We start from the raw sequence: 18,855 nt of genomic DNA, 5'->3' as shown, positions 1-18,855 counted from the left end.
CACCCTCTCATTCCCCTTCACCCCCACGTGCTGCAACCCACTGAAATTTTATCTGACCTCCCCGATTTGCAATTCTTGTCACTGACTGCAGGACTTCAGAAAGTACATCTTTGCGATTGTTTGAGTGAAAAGACCTTAAACTGAGGATGAATCTGAGCATATCAACACTTTAACTCGCCTAGCTTTCTCCACCCATCGCAACGCCACCACCACAGCCAGCATCTCCATGCCATTTCTTCCACTCCAGCAGAATCTTCCTGAGGGGGCGGGATTAGTCTGACAAAGGCCCCGCCCCTGTTTTGTGCCCGGATGCACTCACACGGGGGCGTCGTGTGCGGGGCAGATTCGGCCGGAAACCCTGCGCGACTGACCGTAACCCCTGACCCGGATACGGCTGGTCGTGGCCAGGGAGCCGACACACGGGGCACGATGTCTGCCGCGTTTCGGAAGGCGCAGAAATCGGTGCAGCGGAACCATCGGGAGCGGAGCCAGGTGGGTGCTGGGATGACAGTGGGCAAATAGCGTGATTATAGAGGTGGCGAGTGAACCGCGACATGATCGTGAGCTTCCTCTCCACATCTCCTCCTCCTTCCTTTCTTGCACCCCGTCCCCTCTCTTCTATCCCTCTCCTTCGTGGAAGCAGGCGTTAACGATGGGAATCTAAAGCCCGGCTGGAGGAGGCTGGTGACAGACTCAATCCAGAGTGCCTTTCTCACTCCTGAGACCTGGCTCTGTTGAGTCCATAGGACCGATGAGGCCGGCTTCCTTCAGGTCCTATTTTGCTAATGGGATACCCGGGGACTGCCAAATGTACACGTTATGGCCACAAGAGGCTTGAAAACCTATCGTGACTGCCTTGCCATATGCGCAAGTGCAATGAAATGGAAAAAAAACACTTACTTGCACCTGAGTCAAACGTATATAGCATCATATAAGCAGCATTCATAAAGAAAAAGAACACAAATGCACCCCTATAACTCTTCAAGATCTGTCCATCATCGACAAGGCTCAAGTCAGTGGTGTGAGGGGATGCCCTCCCTTTGGTCAGTGCAGCTTCAGCAACATTGGAAAAGTTGAACACAACGCAAGTCTCATCAGCAGTTCTGGGAGTGGATACTGGTTCACTTGTCCTGTAGTGAGCTTGGGCTATTTTGTGGAGCTACAATTGGTGGAATCTCCCCAATACTCCCCATAATCTGTGTACAAGGATTATTCTTTCCTAATAGTGTCACTACTCAAGATTGTAATGCTAGACTGAGGGAGAGTTTGTGTTTTTTTCTAGTTAAGACATTAAATGAAGGGCCCATCAACTGGTTGTTAAAGATCCCATCACAGAAGAATGCTAACTTTCATTGGTTTTCTGTCTAAATTTACCATGAATTAGTTTTTTGCAAAAACAGATAATCAGATATCTCATTGCTACAGTGGCAGCTTACTTTGTTTCCTACCTTTCAACAGTGCTGAGATTTCAGAAGTTATTCATTGAACGTAAAGGTATGGTTGGCGAAAGGCACTGTGAAAATAAATTATCTTTTTTTTCTGCTGAGGTGAAGTGAAGCATTCTCTCTAAAACACACACTCACACGGACAACACACATAGATCCTTATGCTATGCCAGGAGCACTTGCCTTTTGCTGACGCTGTCACACAGTATTGAATTCCTTCATGACTTGGTGGGGAGGTGCTGCCTGTGAGGGTTGATGTTAGGTGGGTTGGGGCAAGCATTACAGCCACTAAGTGCTGAAATGAGTCAATGCATTGGAGTGGAAGCGCCTGGAGCAATCTGATCTTGATGAGTGATTATAAAGATGGGTGTTTATTCCTTCCCTTTGCCCATCAATGTGGTCACTGTCTACAAGTATAAAAATACATCTCCTTACAAAGACGTAGGCATTCTAACTGGCTGTGTTATTGTCTGCTACGGAGGGGCTACTGCATAGGATCGAAGTTGTTTCATATGGCAGGTGTTTCTCTCTTCACAGTTATGATTGTTTCTTGTCAAGCCACCCCTCCGGCTCCTGGCCACATCGATGAACCACAGCAAAGCCATCTCAGGTCTTGATGAGAGGTCATGTTTGGGCCAGGCGGAGGACGTCCTGGGTTGGGACACCACGGGGGCAAGCTGGGATTTGTCGGGTGCCCCATGGATGTAATCTTTACGCTGTTTTGACGAGTTGAGTCTATTTGCTGCTGTCCTTTTTTTTTGGTAGCTGTAGTAAAGCCTGGGAGGAGAGAGGTGGGGTAATGATGAAGTGTAGCCCAGGAGGGGCAGACACGAGTCTGTCTGTTCGGGAGCCGAAGTTTGATCAGTCTTCGTCGGGGATCTGGTCCACAGCTGTTCCAACATGAGTGGCCCCGAGTTGGCATCGCCTGATAGAGTCCTTGATGTACGCAAGCCTCCACGATGTCAGCGTTTTCATCCAGGTTCTGGAAGAGGATCTAAGTAAAGCTGCAGACGGTTTTAAACTTAGATCCATCACAGGCCTAGCCTCCATTGGAGCAGTGCCTCAAAAAAGCGGTGTTCATCACAAAGGATCCCCACCATACCCTCTTTTCATTGCTGCCTTCAGAAAGGAGGTACAGAAGCCTGAACGCGCATACGAACAGCTTATTTATTTATTTATTCATTAACTTGCAGCATGAAGACGTATACTCGTGATATCAAACCTGATTCTGAAGGTGTTATTGGAATGTTATACCCAAAGTGATCAATTAATTAATCTGTGTTATCAACTTATGCCTAAATTTTTAGCCAATTTGTCGGAGTGTTCCGGAACTTGCTAGTTGCACCAACAATAACCAGCATCAGTAGAAGTTGGTGTAAACAATGGCCATCCTGTATTAAGTCTGAAACTGAAGATTGCAAACCTTTATTTATTCACATCAGATAGAATATACAAGAACCTATGATGTGGAAGGTTTTCTGTTTTGATATAATATGCTGATGCTGTAAAATATGTACATGTTACATTTATATCTGGATGTATATATACAAATAATTCATACTCATATTTGGCACCATCAATATATAATACGATCTTTTATTTGTAAATAAAGTCTGCTGCTAATCTGAAACATGATAATCACAAACTCTGGAAATTTTGGCTGTTTAATCAACAATTACATTTACAACTAACTGTCAGGCAAATAGTTCAAACTCTGCACTGGAATACATCATGAATAATGTGGCAACACGAGTGAATCTGCAGATGCTGGAAATGAATAAAAACACAAAATGCTGGCAGAACTCAGCAGGCCAGACAGCATCTATGGGAGGAGGTAGTGACGACGTTTCGGGCTGAAACCCTTCATCAGGAGTTCTTCGGCTCCTGATGAAGGGTTTCCCCCCGAAACGTCGTCACTACCTCCTCCCATAGATGCTGTCTGGCCTGCTGAGTTCTGCCAGCATTTTGTGTTTTTATGAATAATGTGGCACTGCTTTGCACATTTCTAAAGTGATTATTTCGATTGATATGTGTATTTCCAGGAAAACTATTAAACTTAAAGCAAAGTTTTTCACATTCTTCTGCAGGCATTCCTACATTTTAGTAACAATTAACTTACTTCTACAGCTTGGATCTCGTAGGCACTTGGGTTTCTTGGAGAAGAAAAAGGACTACCAGCTCCGTGCACAGTGAGTGCTTTAAGAAACATAATTTCCAAAGCATTTGGCTTGAACTAAAGAACTGTGATAATTAAGAATTAAAACTGCAGACGCTGGAAATGTAGCATAAAAATAGAAAATGCTGAAAATATGCAGCAAGTTAGGCAGTATTTTTAGCAAGAGAAACAATATTGCTAATTCAGGTTGAGTAACTTTTAACGAGAAAATGAAAAATAAAATGCTGCAGATGCTGGAAACCTGAAAAAAGTCAGAAGATTCAGGAAACACAGACAGCATCTGTGGAAAGGAAAAAAAACAGTTAATGCTTGTCTTGTCAACAAGAAAATGACAGAGTGAAGGCACAAGGGAGAAAAAATATGTACATCTTTTTGGGGTTTTTTTTCTACCTGCCCTCATTCCACTATTAAAGGGAATGACTCAGAGAGTATTGCGCCACCTGAACAACCTTGGTCTCTATCCAATCGTGGACTTTTCTTGTGTTAAAATGTGCTGATTTATTCGTAATACAGTTCTGATGCAGAACTAAAACATCATGTTATGCTTAATAACTCCAAAAACTATTCGAAAGAAGAATACAAGAGCATGGGGATAACATGTACTTTGTTTTGAGCTGCTCACATATGACGTGGTGGCATGCTGATGTATGCAAGTCATGTACTTTTACGTATAACCCATAATGAAGCACTTAAACAAAGAATGCTTAAACAATATATTTACAGTATTACTCAAATATTACTGAAATAACATGTCCAATTATTCTGTTGAATATATTTGTGTGGGCTTTTGTCAGAGACTCACACAACATTCTCCTTGTTTAATTATTGACGTTACTATTACAGCACAACTTGACGCCAGTTGACTGAGTTTCCCTCACACACCTAAGGATCCTGAATGTACTGAATACAAATATTTAATCCAGACCTGTATTGTATATTATAGTTGTTTCATGATTCAAAGATTTTCTTTAAATAATCTTGCTAATTTATTGTTGTGCTTTTTAGAAACTACCATTACAAGCAAAATGTCCTAAAAGCACTACGCCAAAGGGCATTAGATAAAAATCCGGATGAATTCTACTTTCGAATGACCAGAACCAAACTCCAGGTGAGTTTCTTGTGATGCTATAAATTGGGTTTCTTTAGTAGAGATAAGCCCAGGATAGCTTGTGCTATTAAGGTCAACTTTCTTCAGGTTTTCATCACTTAATATAATTTCCAAAAGTGTAAATGATATGAATGATTTTTGGTTTCTCTGCATCAAGATATGATAAACTAGATCCTTAGCAATTAATCAAACTTAGCAAGCTTGATGATTAAGAATTTTTACTTTCCTAATCTGGCATTCATTTTTTACAATCATACCAAATATTTGGCTTTTGGAAAGAGACCCTTATCGTTAGAGTTGTAGGAAACGAAGTAACTTTTTGAATAAATTGTTCTATCTGTTTTCAAATAGACCATAGATGGCCCACAAAATCAAATTAAACCAAATGAACTATTTCAAGCAGTCCCTCCAATCCTCCCATTTGCAGCCAGATTAAATGTGTTTGATGTTGCCTTCAGTTTGTGCAATTCCAGCTGGGTTAATTACATGGCTCTGTTGATTCCATTAGCTTTGCTGAGAAAGAAATCAACAGATCATGATAGAAACAAAGATTAAAATTCCCTTTTTTCCAGGTCCCTTCCTTTGTGAATATATAGTGTTTACCCAGGAGAGATAAGCTTGACGTTGGTGATGTTCATGATCCCTGTTATGTGACCATCTGACAAATGTTACTTTCCCAAATTAAATTCATTCAAAGGTCTTAGGTGCATGTATATAGACAGGGTGCCTAACACTTTTGCATAGTACTGTAGTAATTTTATGTATTGCACTTTACTGCTGCCACAAAAAAAAAATTCATGACGTGTGATGATAAACGTGATTCTGATATGGGTTTGTCTTGTGGACTGAGAGTGGGAAGGGGGCAGGGAGAGGGGAATCATGGTTGGAAAATGGGAAGGGTGAGGGGAGCCTCAGGGAGACATTTTGTAATGATCAATAAACCAGTTGTTAAAAATCAAATGATCTTGCCTGCTGCCTCAGGGCTGGGAGTGTCTGCACCTGCGCCACCCCTTCCCCTGACACTTCTCATATGCCACCTGACTCACACCCCTCCCTCAGCGCGACACCCCTGCCATTCCCAACATCCTTTGCTACCGCCAGATTTACAAACTTGTTCTCCACTCCATGTTGACAAATACATATAGTACTGTGCAAAAATCTTAGGTGCCCTAGCTATATATTTGTGTCTAAGACTTGGGCATAGTGCTGTACATGTATACTGATGAATTCATGAACAAAGGTACAATTTCTCAGTGTGATCAAGATCCTGCTGTCTGCCCAATAACTGAGCATCATTAGTCCTGTGGTGGCAGAGAATTCCAAAAGTTCACAATCTCTCTGAGCAAAATTTACCTTGTGCCCTCTGTTTCGAATACCGCATCTGTCGTGCGAAGCACCTGCAGAATATTAGAAAAGAAAATGCCAACAGATATTCTATATTGCTTCGGTGCACATTTTTAGAAACGTTTTCTGTGTTTAGGATGGAGTTCATGTCATCAAACAGTCAAAAGAAGAAGTAACAGAGGAACAGCTGAAGCTCATGAGAACACAAGATATTAAATATGTAGAAATGAAACGCGCCATTGAGACAAAGGTGAACTTTATTTTTGTTATTTTGATGCTTTGACAGTAGTCCCTGCCATCGTTTCAATGAGATCTGTCTATATTAGAGAAAGGAATTTTCTTCAGCATAAATTTTGTTTGATATTTGCAGCTATAGATTTGGTAACCTTTTGCTCTTAATTAGAAGATAAAGTCATTCCTTTCACATCAATCTTATGGCCGTAGTACAGATACTTAGTGTGATTTTCAGCCAGTCACAGTTTTTCTGTTCGGTGTACTTTTTGGAGAACTTAAAGCAGAATGACCACTTGGTGGCACTAAAACACCTTCTGTTGAATTTTTCTCCACTGAAAGAAAGACCGACATTCAGCATAAAACATTGGAAACTGAGTAGGTCAGTCACCTCTGGATAGTGAAACAAGTAATGTTTCAGGTCTGGGACCCTTTGACAGAACTTAGGAAAAGATTTTAGTTTTTAGGAACAGAAGGGGAGGAATGGGAATATCTGATATAGTGAGACCAAATCAGTGAATCTGGCAGTTAGAATCATATTATGCTTCTTCGTCAAAGGTGTGTATTGCTTAAAGCAGGCCAGAATGTATATTAGGAAAAGAAATACAGAACCAAAATTTCAAATGGATGAAAGGCAGAAATGACCTTTTCTAAAGCGCATAAGGTATATGAACAGAATTTAGCCTTTTGGCCTGTTGAATCTGTTCCATTATGCTGTCATGGCTGATTAATTCAACCCCATTTTCCAGCCTTCTCCCCATAACTTTTGATGCCTTTTCTAATCAAGAACCTATCAATTCTGCTTTAAATATACATAGTGACTTGGCCTCTGCGTCCTCTGTCGCAACAGTCGAAGTTTTGGACTGAGACCCTTCCTCAGGACAGGAGAGGTAGAGGGAAAATGCTAGAATAAGAAGGTGGGGGAGGGGAAGGAGGACAAGCTAGAAGGTGATAGGTGAAGCAAGGTGGATGGGGGAAGGGAGGAGATGATGGATGGAAAAGGCAAAGGGCTGGAGAAAAAGGAATCTCAGAAGAGAGAAGAGTGAACCATGGGAGAAAGGGAAGGAGGAAGGGCACCAGGGAGAGGTCTCCTCATGCATCACAAGATTAGAGGCCATAGTGGGGAATTGAAGAAGAGGGCAGGTGGAGGGGAAAAATTTAACGGAAGTTGGAGAAATTGATGTGCATTCCAGGTGGAGGCTCCCTGGATGGAGTATGAGCTATTGCTCCTTCAACCTTAGAGTGGCCTCATCGTGGCAGAAGAGGAGGCCATGGACTGACCTGTTGGAGTGGGAAGCTGGACAGGGACAAAATGGTTGATCAACAGGAAATTATGCTTTTTGAGGGTGGGGTGTAGGTGTTTGACAAAGTGATCGCCTGGTCTACTTCGGGTCTCACCAGTGTAGAGGAGACTGCGTTGCAAGCACCGGATACCGTAGACAACCCCAACAGATCTGCAGATGAAGTGTTGTCTCACCTGGTAAGACTGTTTCTGGCCCTGAATGGAGGTGAATGGGCAGGTGTAGCACTTCAGCTGCTTGCAGGGGATAGTGCTGGGGGGGGGGGGGGCGGGGGGTGCAGGGAAGATTGGTGGGAGGACAGATGGACAAGGGAATCAGGAAGGGAATGATCCCTGCGGAAACCAGAGAGGGTTGGAGGTAAAAGTGTATTTGGTAATAGGGTTCCGTTGAAGATTCCCGAAGCTGCGGAGAATGATGTGTTGGATGCGGAGTGGTAGGTGAGGACAAGAGGAACTCTGTCCTTGTTTTGGCAGTGTGAAAATGGGGTGAGTGCAGATGTCCAAGAAACCGAGGAGATGTGGGTGAGTGCAGCATCAATAGTGGAGGAAGGGAAACCCCATTTATTTTTTTGAAGAATGCTGTCCTGGAAGGGAAACCCACATCCTGGGAACACGTGGTGGAGATGAAGGAACTGAGAAAAGGGAATAGCATTTCTGCAGGAGACTGGGTGGGAAGAGGTATAGTCAAGATAACACTGGGAATCAATAGGTTTAAAAATTATATCAGCAGGCAGTCTTTCTCCAGAGATGAAGAAAGGGGGGAGAGGTGTCAGAAATGGATCAAGTGAATCTAAAGGCAGGGCGGAAGTTAGAGGCAAATTTGATGAAATTGACAAGCTCAGAATGGATGCATTAAGTAGCACCAATGCCATCATCAGTATAACGCAGAAAGAGTTGGAGAGCATTACGAGGGTAGGCTTGGAACATGGACTGTTCCACGTTGCCAGTGAAAGGCGGGCATTGCTGTGGCCCATACGAGCACACATGGCTGCACCTTGAGTTTGGAGAAAATGGGAGGAGCTGAAAGACAGATTTTTGAGGGTGAGGATCAATTCTGCCAGATGGAGGAAGGTAGTGGTGGAAGGGAACAGGCATTATCATCTTAACAGCTTAGAGAGACACAGAGTGCAATGGGGAATTAGTTTCAGGCAAAGCAGAAGTTCTGGGCCAATGCTGTGGATTGAACTCAGATGTGCCATGAACTGATCACCCAGTCTGCTTTTGGTTTATTTGCATTGAATAAGTGGAAGTGGATCGATGCTTCACTTTGAAAAACTGAGTTCCTGGATGGTTGATAGGAAAGAGGTTTTGCAACTCCTCCAGAAATGTTCACTTTGTTCTACCCATCCTTCTCCAGCCTTCTCTGCTATTGAAAACTGACTTTTTTTCCTCTTTCAATTCTGGTCTCAGACCTGAAAGGTTAGCTCTTCTTCTTTCCACCTTTGCTGCTGGACCTGCTGAGGACTTCCACTATTTCCTCTTTTTGATTTCTGGCATTTGCAGTTTTTAAAAATATATATATATTTTTGTGCTGCAATTCAACACACCAGATGCTGTAATTTGATATAGCAGAACCAAGTCAAGGCACTGAATTCTAAAATGTCTGCATCTATCTGTAGTTCCAACCTTTTATTTTTGGTGTCATTGCTAAACAGGAACATAATTGCAAGAGTAAACCACATAAAATATTCTACTGTCAATGAAATGATTATTGATTATCTATTTCAATAAGTAAATCAATTCTGCTGTTCAATGAAATAATCATTGATCTATAATATACAATAAGTAGTAGAAGCTGCAGATGTTTAAAATCTCTTCTCCTTCCCCACCCCTCACACGGTATAGTTGCTGGATGCTTTCCTCTACCTCTAGGCAGTCCTGCTCTCCTCTTGGCAGTCTGCACCAACCCTGGAGTATAGACTTATTAACCCTTAATATATTTTAAGTATTATTACTTCTGAAAGATCCCAATAGTTTATGAATATCAAAAGTATTCATAAACATTCACTAGTAATGACTGTTTTCACAACCAGTGGAGTCCCACCAGCTGTCGAAGATGTTCTGCGAGTGCAGCTGGGTTCTTGTACTGCAACAATCCTTGCACTGTCCTGACAGCCAGGCTGCCCGTGGAAGGCTGTAGCTGGGTTATACTAGAAGAGACAGCATGGCCCAAGGGTAGGTGTTCAATGCTCACTGCAATGGAAGATCTACTTCACTATCCTGTCTGCTGTGTAGTGATTCTATCTGTATTGCAGTGTAGCCAGTCTTTGGGATTATTGACAGTAATGGATGCATGGTGTTCTTTCCCATTCTATACATGCATGTCTTCGCTGCCATTTTGAGTATCTGTCCAATAAGCTTGCAGCTTCTAACCCAGGTCATTAAAATATCTTCCATTTTTTAGACCTCCTAACCTTACCAAGCAGACTGAAAAGTCTCCTGGAAGTTCTTGTAAATGAAGGCTAGATATTACCCTGACTTTTAGTCACCTCTTCAAAAAAAAATGTGATTATTTTCAACAGCCAAGATATAGTCTTCACAATCCATACCGTCTCTGTCCTAGGTCAACTGGGAATTTTCAAGTTGTACATCAGTCTATCCCTAATTATAGACACTAATAATTATCCGACAGCAGATGTTAGGCTAACTGGTCTGTAATTCCCCAGTTTCCTTTTCTTGCTTTTCTTAAATATTGGAGTGACATATGCAATTTTCCAATTCAAAAGAACAATTCCCAAATCAAGACAATCTTGGAAAGTTATAATTAGATAAATTAAGAATGGAGGAAGTTTTATGGAAGCTGCGATGCATTAGTTAGAGGGCTTCAATAATGAATTACCGTGCAAGATAATGGTAGTTCATTACCAAAGAAGCATTTAATCAAAATTCATTATATAGTTATAGGATCATGCGTATTTTGTTAGGGGTTCATCTTCTGAGGCATATGTCGCTCTCTGTACAGAATATGTTGGAAAATAGTTTTTAGTTTTGTATCCTTTACATGTTCTGTCTGTACATTCATTTAGTTAGAACACCAAGTATGTATTATCCACTGCTATGTACAGTCCTTTTCCCATGTTGAGCCAGTATTTTTGCTTGTTTTCATTTTCAAACTGAGATACCAGGACCTTTAATGTGTCTTGATTCCATGAATTATTTTGTTTAATTTTGTTCTGTTCTCTGAAAATAAGCAGCCGCCATCACGTCAAACCAGTCGTTCGTTCCATTGACCATAAACAACAGATATTTGTAATTGTTATCTGATCTGATTTAATTAACGTGGAATACTGTTTGAATTTTCAATTTCTATTATTTAGAGTAAAATATGATGAATAACTGGCAGGAGGTGTTTTTTTAAAAAAAAAAATATGCCATTTTAATGCTATAAGCCACATTCAGTGCTGATTTTAACGGGGGTAGTTACAGTTCATTTGAGCTCTCCGGATCCAAACAGAAGCAAAGCCAACAGTGGTCACAGCCAAAGAGTTAATGCAGTCTAGCTTGACTCATTAAATAAGGCATGTTGCCTTGTAACCAAGCAGAAACTGCGTGCAGCAGACAATTTAGTCCAATAAACTATAGTCCAATATGACTCAAATGTAGCCCAATATTTTCAGCAACATTCTCCTTCCAAGTTTAGAAGCTTTTGATCAGCACTTCAGTGCATTAAACAAAATCATGCCATTTCTTTCAAAAAAATACTCATTTCCTAGAGAGCCCATTGATGGAAAAAAATGTCTTTAGTTTTAATCACATTTGCATCAATTTAGCTCTGATTTTTCCATTGCATTCACAGAAAATTGAACAGCTCAAGTCTGAACTCCATTTTTTAGACGCTGATGGGAAGACCCCTAATAAGCACATCTTTTTCTGTGATTCTAAAAAAGAAGGTACTGTATTATGTTGCATACTGTATTTTATTGCATGGTTTTGTTTCCAGAACTTGGTAATGGTCTGATGACATTACTGTAGTTCATTTTATTAAGTCATATACAACTTTAGAATTATTTCTGTTTAATTCTTTTAAGGGCATTACTTTGAAATACCCAAGTTCAAGGTATTTAATGAGAGAATATTATGCTTTGAAAGTCAAAAAAGCCTTTTGTTCCTCAAAAAACAAATGCTGTGGGCAGAGTGGATCTGTTTCAGTTGAGGGTGAATCATTTGCAAGGCTCTGTGTTGGGCAGGACATCGGTGTAGCTAACAGAGCTGCCGCCTCACTACTCCTGCAACTCAGATTCAATCCTGACTTCTGCTGTTTGTGTAGAGTTTACATGTGACTCTGTGGGGTTTTTTCCAAGTACCACTGTGTCCTTCAACATTCAACAAAAAAAAAATATGTAGGCTTGTAGTTTGATTCACCATTCTAAATTGCCCTTATGTAAGCGGCAGATTCTGGAGGAAGAGGGCAGGGAAACAGAATGTGGAAGAACGGAATGCCTGAGAGGCAGATCAGTGCTTGATGGTCGGTATGGATTCAAGAGCTGAAGAAACTGTGCTGTATAACTTTATATTTACAAAACCAAGAGTAGTACCGACTAGCAAAATTGGAAACCAGATCGCTTATAAAGATTACTCTTACCATGGAACAGGGGGGCATTTGTTAGGAGAGTATGGGACGTTTTCTGTTCCGTGACAATGTCATACAGTAATACAGCATAGAAACAAGCCCTTTGGTCCAATGTGTCCATTCCAGCCAAGGTACCCACAAACCTCATCCTACTTATCTTACTTGAATCGCAGGAGAGTTCTGAATGGTGAACTTGTGTGACGTAGATAACAGATTTCTAGTCTATCCTTAGAATAGCCAATACTTGAAAATATTAGTAAAGTATATGCAGGAGCCATGTATCTGTTCTGTCTGCATTGTATTCTTTGTTGCGCATTTATTGTAACTAGTCACATAAGTGGGCTGTGGTAAAAGTGAAGGCAATAAGTTACATACTCATGTTTTGCTCCTGATAGTTTGGGGCAGGGGACCAACTGATGTTGTATCTTTTATTGACTGCTCAGTTGCACTTAACTTACACTTGGGTATGCTTAAGTTTCATCGCTTCAAGATTGAATGTTCGCTAATTGCTAATAAAAGATCGAATACATATGTTTGACTTTGGAACAATCATTATTGGAGCTGAATGTGCATCATACAAGTATAGCAAATCCATGAGGGTCACTGGCAGCAGCAATTCGGTTTGGTTAGGATGGCCACTAAAGTATGCTTTCCCCCCCAAACTTTGAGTGTAATTTCAGTTGTCTAATGGATACTGTATACACTACATTGTCCAAAACATTTATTTGCCAACTATTAACTTTTACACCTTTACAGGAATTAAATCATCCAAAATTTCAATACAGTTTATATCCATACACTAAAATATCCAGTGTGGGGTTTTTTCCTACTCTAGTCAGACAGGCAACATGAATTAGTAAAATCTCTTGATTAGAGGTTTAAAAAATGTCCAGTAATACATGTTGGATTAGCACATCAATAATTTTCTTGTTTGATCTCACGTCTTAATAAATTAGCAATTTTCTATTTATGTGTAAATGCCTGAGCTCAAGCATAGTCTTCAGATACATATCTTCCAGTAGTTTATTCACCTGTTTAATTTCCAACCATGGCAAGGAACCCTTTGGGTCCTAGGATTTATCAGTCATTTTTTTTTACCCCTCTCAAACTGTTTTTTTACTTGCTTATCTTGACTACATTGTTGGTTGCCCGGGAATGTATGGTCTTTTGTACTCTTTCTCTACCAATGAAGATTGATTAAATTTTACTGAGAATGTTACTTGTATTTTTAAAAGGCTCACACAGCCTGCATCACCTTCCTTTTCTTCCAGCATAATGCTCTTGTGTAACAATCAATTGTAACATTCCACATTCTTCCCTAGTTGATATATAAGCGATGAATAATCACATTGTAATTTGCTTTGCACCATTCTAGACAGAGCAAAAGAATATTATGACATATTATTCCAGTTGCTTGTGATGTGTATTGGAGGAGTGATGTGCTTTGACACATTTTGATATCACTGTAATTAAATTTAGCTCCATCATAATGCTTGAAAAACTCTTCTGTTTAAATTTTTGCACAGTGAGGGAATTCAACTTGGCAAAGCGCCTTAATACCGTACCAGAGTTGGTGAACCGAGTGTATAACCGACCAACCATTGAAACATTACAGAAGGAGAAAATTAAAGGAGCCACAGACCCCTATGCTCTGAAGGTAATCAGAAATCTCATTTACCTTAAATTGGGAAATTGGCTTACTATTCTCTCAGTTACCAAAGTACAGTGAAATACTGCCTAGCATGCGATCCGCACAGATCATTTCATCTCATCGGTACGTTGAAGTTGTTGCTTTTGTTCCTTTCTGCATCTTGTGGTGCATCAGGCAGCAACCTTGCTGTTTCTTTAGCACTTTTGTCTGTTTTTTTTATGATACCGGGATGCTAGCTCGACGCTCAACCCAGCAGTGTGCAAGGAGCTGGCCAGATTCAAACCCCTCGCCTTGAAGTCCGGTGCGGATACCCACTACAACACCAGTCGACCGTACATTGAGGCAGTACGAGGGAAAAGCAATAACAGAAGAACATTATTAGTAATTCTAACAGTCTTAGAATTTAGATCAGGGGTTCTCAACCTGGTGTCCATTGACCCCTTGCTTAATGGTATTATTGGTCCATGGCATAAAAATGTTTGGGAGCCCCTGATTTAGATTTAAGAGTGGAATGAATTTCATAGAAGAATAAGTAGATCTACAAGGAGCAGTTTTGCAGTGCATCACCACAACCTGGCAGCATCTTGCATCAGCTCTTAAAGTGAGAGCAATTTCACTAGTGTTCCAAAGTACTGTTGATGTTTTCGAAAAATAATTACCTCAGTACCAATAAAATGCCCCATTTGACTGTCACTTGAAACTCGTTACTCTTGTATTGGGTCATTATTCCACCTGTGAAGAGCGACATTAAAAGCATTTGTAACATCAAGTGTTAGATTTTCTTCTAAGCAAATTGGTGTACTGTGGAAAAAATCATTGATGCTAGTTGCTATAACAGTAACTTTTTGGTAAGGACAGAGGAAAGAATTCAGTCATAATTCAAGCTATCCTTCCTTTCTGTTTTCCAAATGATGCACCTGTACAAAGATTGTTCTCCTTCTTCACAATAATTTGTAATTTGCCCTTTCAGAAACTTGCTCAGCAGAGGAAGCACCAGTACAGCCTTCTGAAGCAACACATTGAGAGAGAGAGGAAAATGTTTGTGATATCGCAGAAAATTCAGACCCGTAAAGACATAATGGTAAGTGTATAGTATGCATAGATTAACAATAGCGCAGTATATAGTGACATGGCCACTGTACAAAGTAACTACTTTGGAATTAATTGAAATAAGTTGCCATTATCTTTGAAAGGTTGGTTGGGTAAGCCCCTCTTTCCTACACTAACTCTAACTCTAGTTAATCCCTTTACCAGAAAAGGTGTTGCAACACTAAAGCTATGAATGGAAATAGACCAATCCTCCAGAATATTAATAATTTCTTAGCAAATAGATGCAATCATGTGCCAAAACCAGAATTTGCCCTGAATGCCTGTAACCTGGAAGACAACAAGGAAGATGATGCAGTGCGGAATGTATAAACATCTGTTTTGCCAACGTGGAGTCTTGCTGGTTATGATAAAGCTTCCATTAATTTGCATTTACCTAGATCAATGACAATGGTGGCTTTTGATTAATTATTCACCAAGGAGGTTCCTTAAGGTTGTCATTGCCAGGGGTTGTAATGGGGATAAGCTCCCACTACCTATTAAATGTTCCCAATGGCATGCATCTCAAATAGTCTCTGACAACCAAATCCAACTCCTGTGGTTTCGCTGCTAAGCCTGGCGGAACCGTTTCTATTAACAGGAAAAGGGTTCAAAAGTGGGTCACTGGCACCTTAAAACCAGCCACTTCGGGCAGATGGGTTTCATCAGCCGTGGTTGGCAACTCATCTAGGAGAAGGAAGACTCTGATCTCAAACCTCTGCTGCTTGCAGCTCTACCCACTCATAGGGGAAGGCTTCAGGAGCAACCACAGGGTAAATCCGGAGCTGGGGTTTCTATGTTGATTTCAACGCTGACTAGCAACTCCTGCAGTGTTGCTGGTGTCAAAACTGTATTGGTCTCTGCTATTCCTTTGGATTCATCAGTTGTGTGGAGGTGGGGGGGGGGGGGGGGAGTCTGCTATATGGGCAGCAGCCTGCTCTCCATATTGTGCTGCCCAGGCTTGTGTACCACGTAGATAGCTGGCACACAATATCCATGGTCGACCCCGACAAATGGAGGGCCTCAAGATTCATTAAGGAAACCTCATCACTAACAAAACAATCCTTTTGTGCTGCCCAGATCCACAGTATTCAACCGTAGCCGTTGAATAAATAAAATTTGTCATGTGTGGCTAGTTTATTTATGCTTAAAAGATCAGGTTATTGAGGTTTGGATGTCCTGGCGTGTTCCTCTGCCCAGCTGGATGGGTAATCTTATTAGAAACTTTATTTTGCATTTCTCTTTATCTAGGAAATATTTTCTTGGTTGCTATCAGCTTAATAATCCCAAAATGATGAAGAAAAAAACCTGTCCCCTTCTGTAAGGAATTTATGGATCAAAAACAATTCTTTGATGTGGTGTAAAAATGAGCCCTTTCTAGATCATAGATTGGATTTCTTAACAGACTGCATCAGCTATTAAAAGGCTAGAAGTCTGTTTGCATAAACAATGTGAATGAAAGAATTCATACCCGTGTTTCAACAGGTGAACTTCTGTGCTTTCTCTCTTTCATCTGAAAGTCTGCTAGTTAAGACATTGTGTAAACTTCCTGTGGATGATATTTTATTGAAACATTTAGCTTGTGATTGGAGATTTTCCTTTTAAAGAACCCAAAATAGAATTGTTTAGAAATTGTATTAATATAATGAAATGGCCAGTAATATAGTACTTTTGTAGAGGTGCAATTTTTTTTAAATTATGGAAAATTATCTTTTCAAAGGACAAGACCAAGAAGGTGAAGGTCAAGAAAGAAACAGTAGACTCTCCGGCCATCTACAAGTTTGACTTTAAGAGAAAACGCTGATGTATCTTTACAAAGCAGTTCAAATTTTGCATACCCTTTTCTAGACTTTTTTTGGAATATATTGTTTTTCAAACATTTTTAATATTTATTGGTTGGCTCTTGTCATTGTAATATTAAGCAAACCGATACTGTAAATATACCAGAAAACACAATCTTAAAAATACTGTACTGTGCAAAAGTCTTGGGCACCCTAGATTTATATATCTGACTAAAAGTTGTGCACAGTACTATGTAATCCTAACAATTTGTAAAGAAAAAAAAAACACTTTACTGCTTCCTGTCAGAGCAGCAAACATAATCGGTGAGTTTTATATCTCTCGATGTCTAAAAAAAAAATATAGGGCCTTCCGGTTTTCTGAGAAGCATGTTACTTTGGTGCCTTTAATAAAACCAAGGAGTTCAACTGCAACAACGTCTACATTGTTCTTCACGGTCAATTCCAAATGATGATACTTGTTTGATTTCTTGATAAAAGCAGCACCTAGGGATCAAAAGAGTTGTTTTCAAAACAGATGGAAAAATCTACCACACTGCTCTTCTTCCTTTAACTAAAACAATACACTGGATCCGGGTACGTCCATATTGGTTTAAAAAATACTTTACTCGTTTAAAACATCAAGGTACCTCTCATCATCATCATCCTCATGTCATGCCACATGACCGTGAATGTTCTTGTCAAATTTTTCTACAGAAGTGCTTGTCATTGCCGCTTCTGGACAGTGTCTTTACAAGATGGGTGACCCCTGCCATTATCAATACTTATCAGAGATTGCGGGTGTCAGTGGTCATTTAACCAGCACTTGTGATATGCACCAGCTGCTCATTTGACCATCTATCACCTGCTCCCATCGACTCACGTGACATAGATCTGGTGGGGTGGATGGGGTTGGCCAATCAGTTGCTAACATCTTGCCCAAGGGTGACCTTCAGGCTAGTAGAGGGAAAGAGTGTCTTATATTTCAATGATTTGGATGATGGAATTGATGGCTTTCTTGCAAAGTTTGCAGACACTACAAAGATAGGCGGAGGAGCAGGCAGTTTTGAGGAACTAGGGAGGCTACAAAAGGAGTTAGATTAGGAGGATGGGCAAAGATGTGACAGATGGAATGCAGTGTCTGGAAGTGTACAGTCATCGAATTTGGTAGAAAAAAATGAAAGGGTTGACTATTTTCTAAATGGAGAGAAAATACTAAATCTGAGATGCAAAGGGATTTGCGAGTCCTCGTGTAGGATTCCCTAAAGGTTAATTTGCAGGTTGAGTCTGTGGTGAGGAAGGCAAATGCAATGTTAGCATTCCTTTCAAGAGGACTAGAGTATAAAAGCAAGTATGTAGTGTTGAGTCTTTATAAAGCACTAGTGAGGCCTCACTTGGAGTACTGTGAGCAGTTTTGGTCCCCTTAGAAAGGTTGTGCTGAAACTAGACAGGGTTCAAAGGAGGTTCACAAAAACGATTCCATATGTCATATGAGGAGCATTTGATGGTTCTGGGCTTGTATTCACTGGAATTTAGAAGAATGAGGAGTGACCTTGTTGAAACCTATCGAATGGTGAAAGGCTTGATAGAGTGGATGTGGAGAGGATGTTTCCTATGGTTGGGATGTCGAAGACCAGAGTAGAAAGTACTAAGTCTCAAAATAGAGGGATGTCCTTTTAGAACGGAGATTGAGGAAGAATTTCTTTAGTCAGAGAGTGGTGAATCCGTGCAATTCATTGCCACAGGCAGCTGTGGAGGTTGCTAGATTCTTGATTGGACAGGGCAAGAAGGAATATGGGATGTATACAGGAGAATGGGGCTGAGAGGAAAAATGGATCAGCCATGAAGGAATGGTGGCACAGACTCAATGGGCCAAATGACCTAATTCTGCTCCTCCATCTTATTGTCTTGTGCCTCCTTTGGTAGAGACATATCTCCACACTACCACCCACTAGTACCCGACATTTTTTAGGCCATGGGCCTTTAATCAAGGTGTCCGTGGACCCCAAGTTGGGAAACCCACTCTAGAACATTAAATATCTAAAACCTTATGCTTTTGTGTCTGTGCTATTTCACTGTAAGATGTGAAATGATGGCTCAACATTTCCCGAGCCATCTGTTCTCAATGCAAGTATCAAAATTTGTCTCTGTCAGTATAGTGTCCAT

The 18,855-nt window shown here is 40.7% G+C and overlaps 1 protein-coding gene across 1 annotated transcript; it reads left to right on the top strand.

Moving 5' to 3' along the window:
* The first annotated feature begins 358 nt into the window (after window positions 1-358).
* Window positions 359-17,127, top strand: utp11 (UTP11 small subunit processome component). The gene is made up of 8 exons (XM_073034654.1): window positions 359-492; window positions 3,573-3,634; window positions 4,627-4,729; window positions 6,210-6,323; window positions 11,401-11,494; window positions 13,701-13,831; window positions 14,796-14,906; window positions 16,632-17,127. The coding sequence occupies exons 1-8, from the start codon at window positions 430-432 to the stop codon at window positions 16,713-16,715; spliced, it is 762 nt and encodes a 253-aa protein (XP_072890755.1). The 5' UTR covers window positions 359-429; the 3' UTR covers window positions 16,716-17,127.
* The last annotated feature ends 1,728 nt before the right edge of the window (window positions 17,128-18,855 follow it).

The sequence above is a fragment of the Hemitrygon akajei genome, chromosome 32 (genome assembly GCF_048418815.1).
Source record: "Hemitrygon akajei chromosome 32, sHemAka1.3, whole genome shotgun sequence".
Lineage (NCBI taxonomy): Eukaryota > Metazoa > Chordata > Chondrichthyes > Myliobatiformes > Dasyatidae > Hemitrygon > Hemitrygon akajei.
The sequence above is the reverse complement of the archived record's forward strand: the minus strand, read 5'-3'. Positions and strand labels throughout refer to the sequence as shown.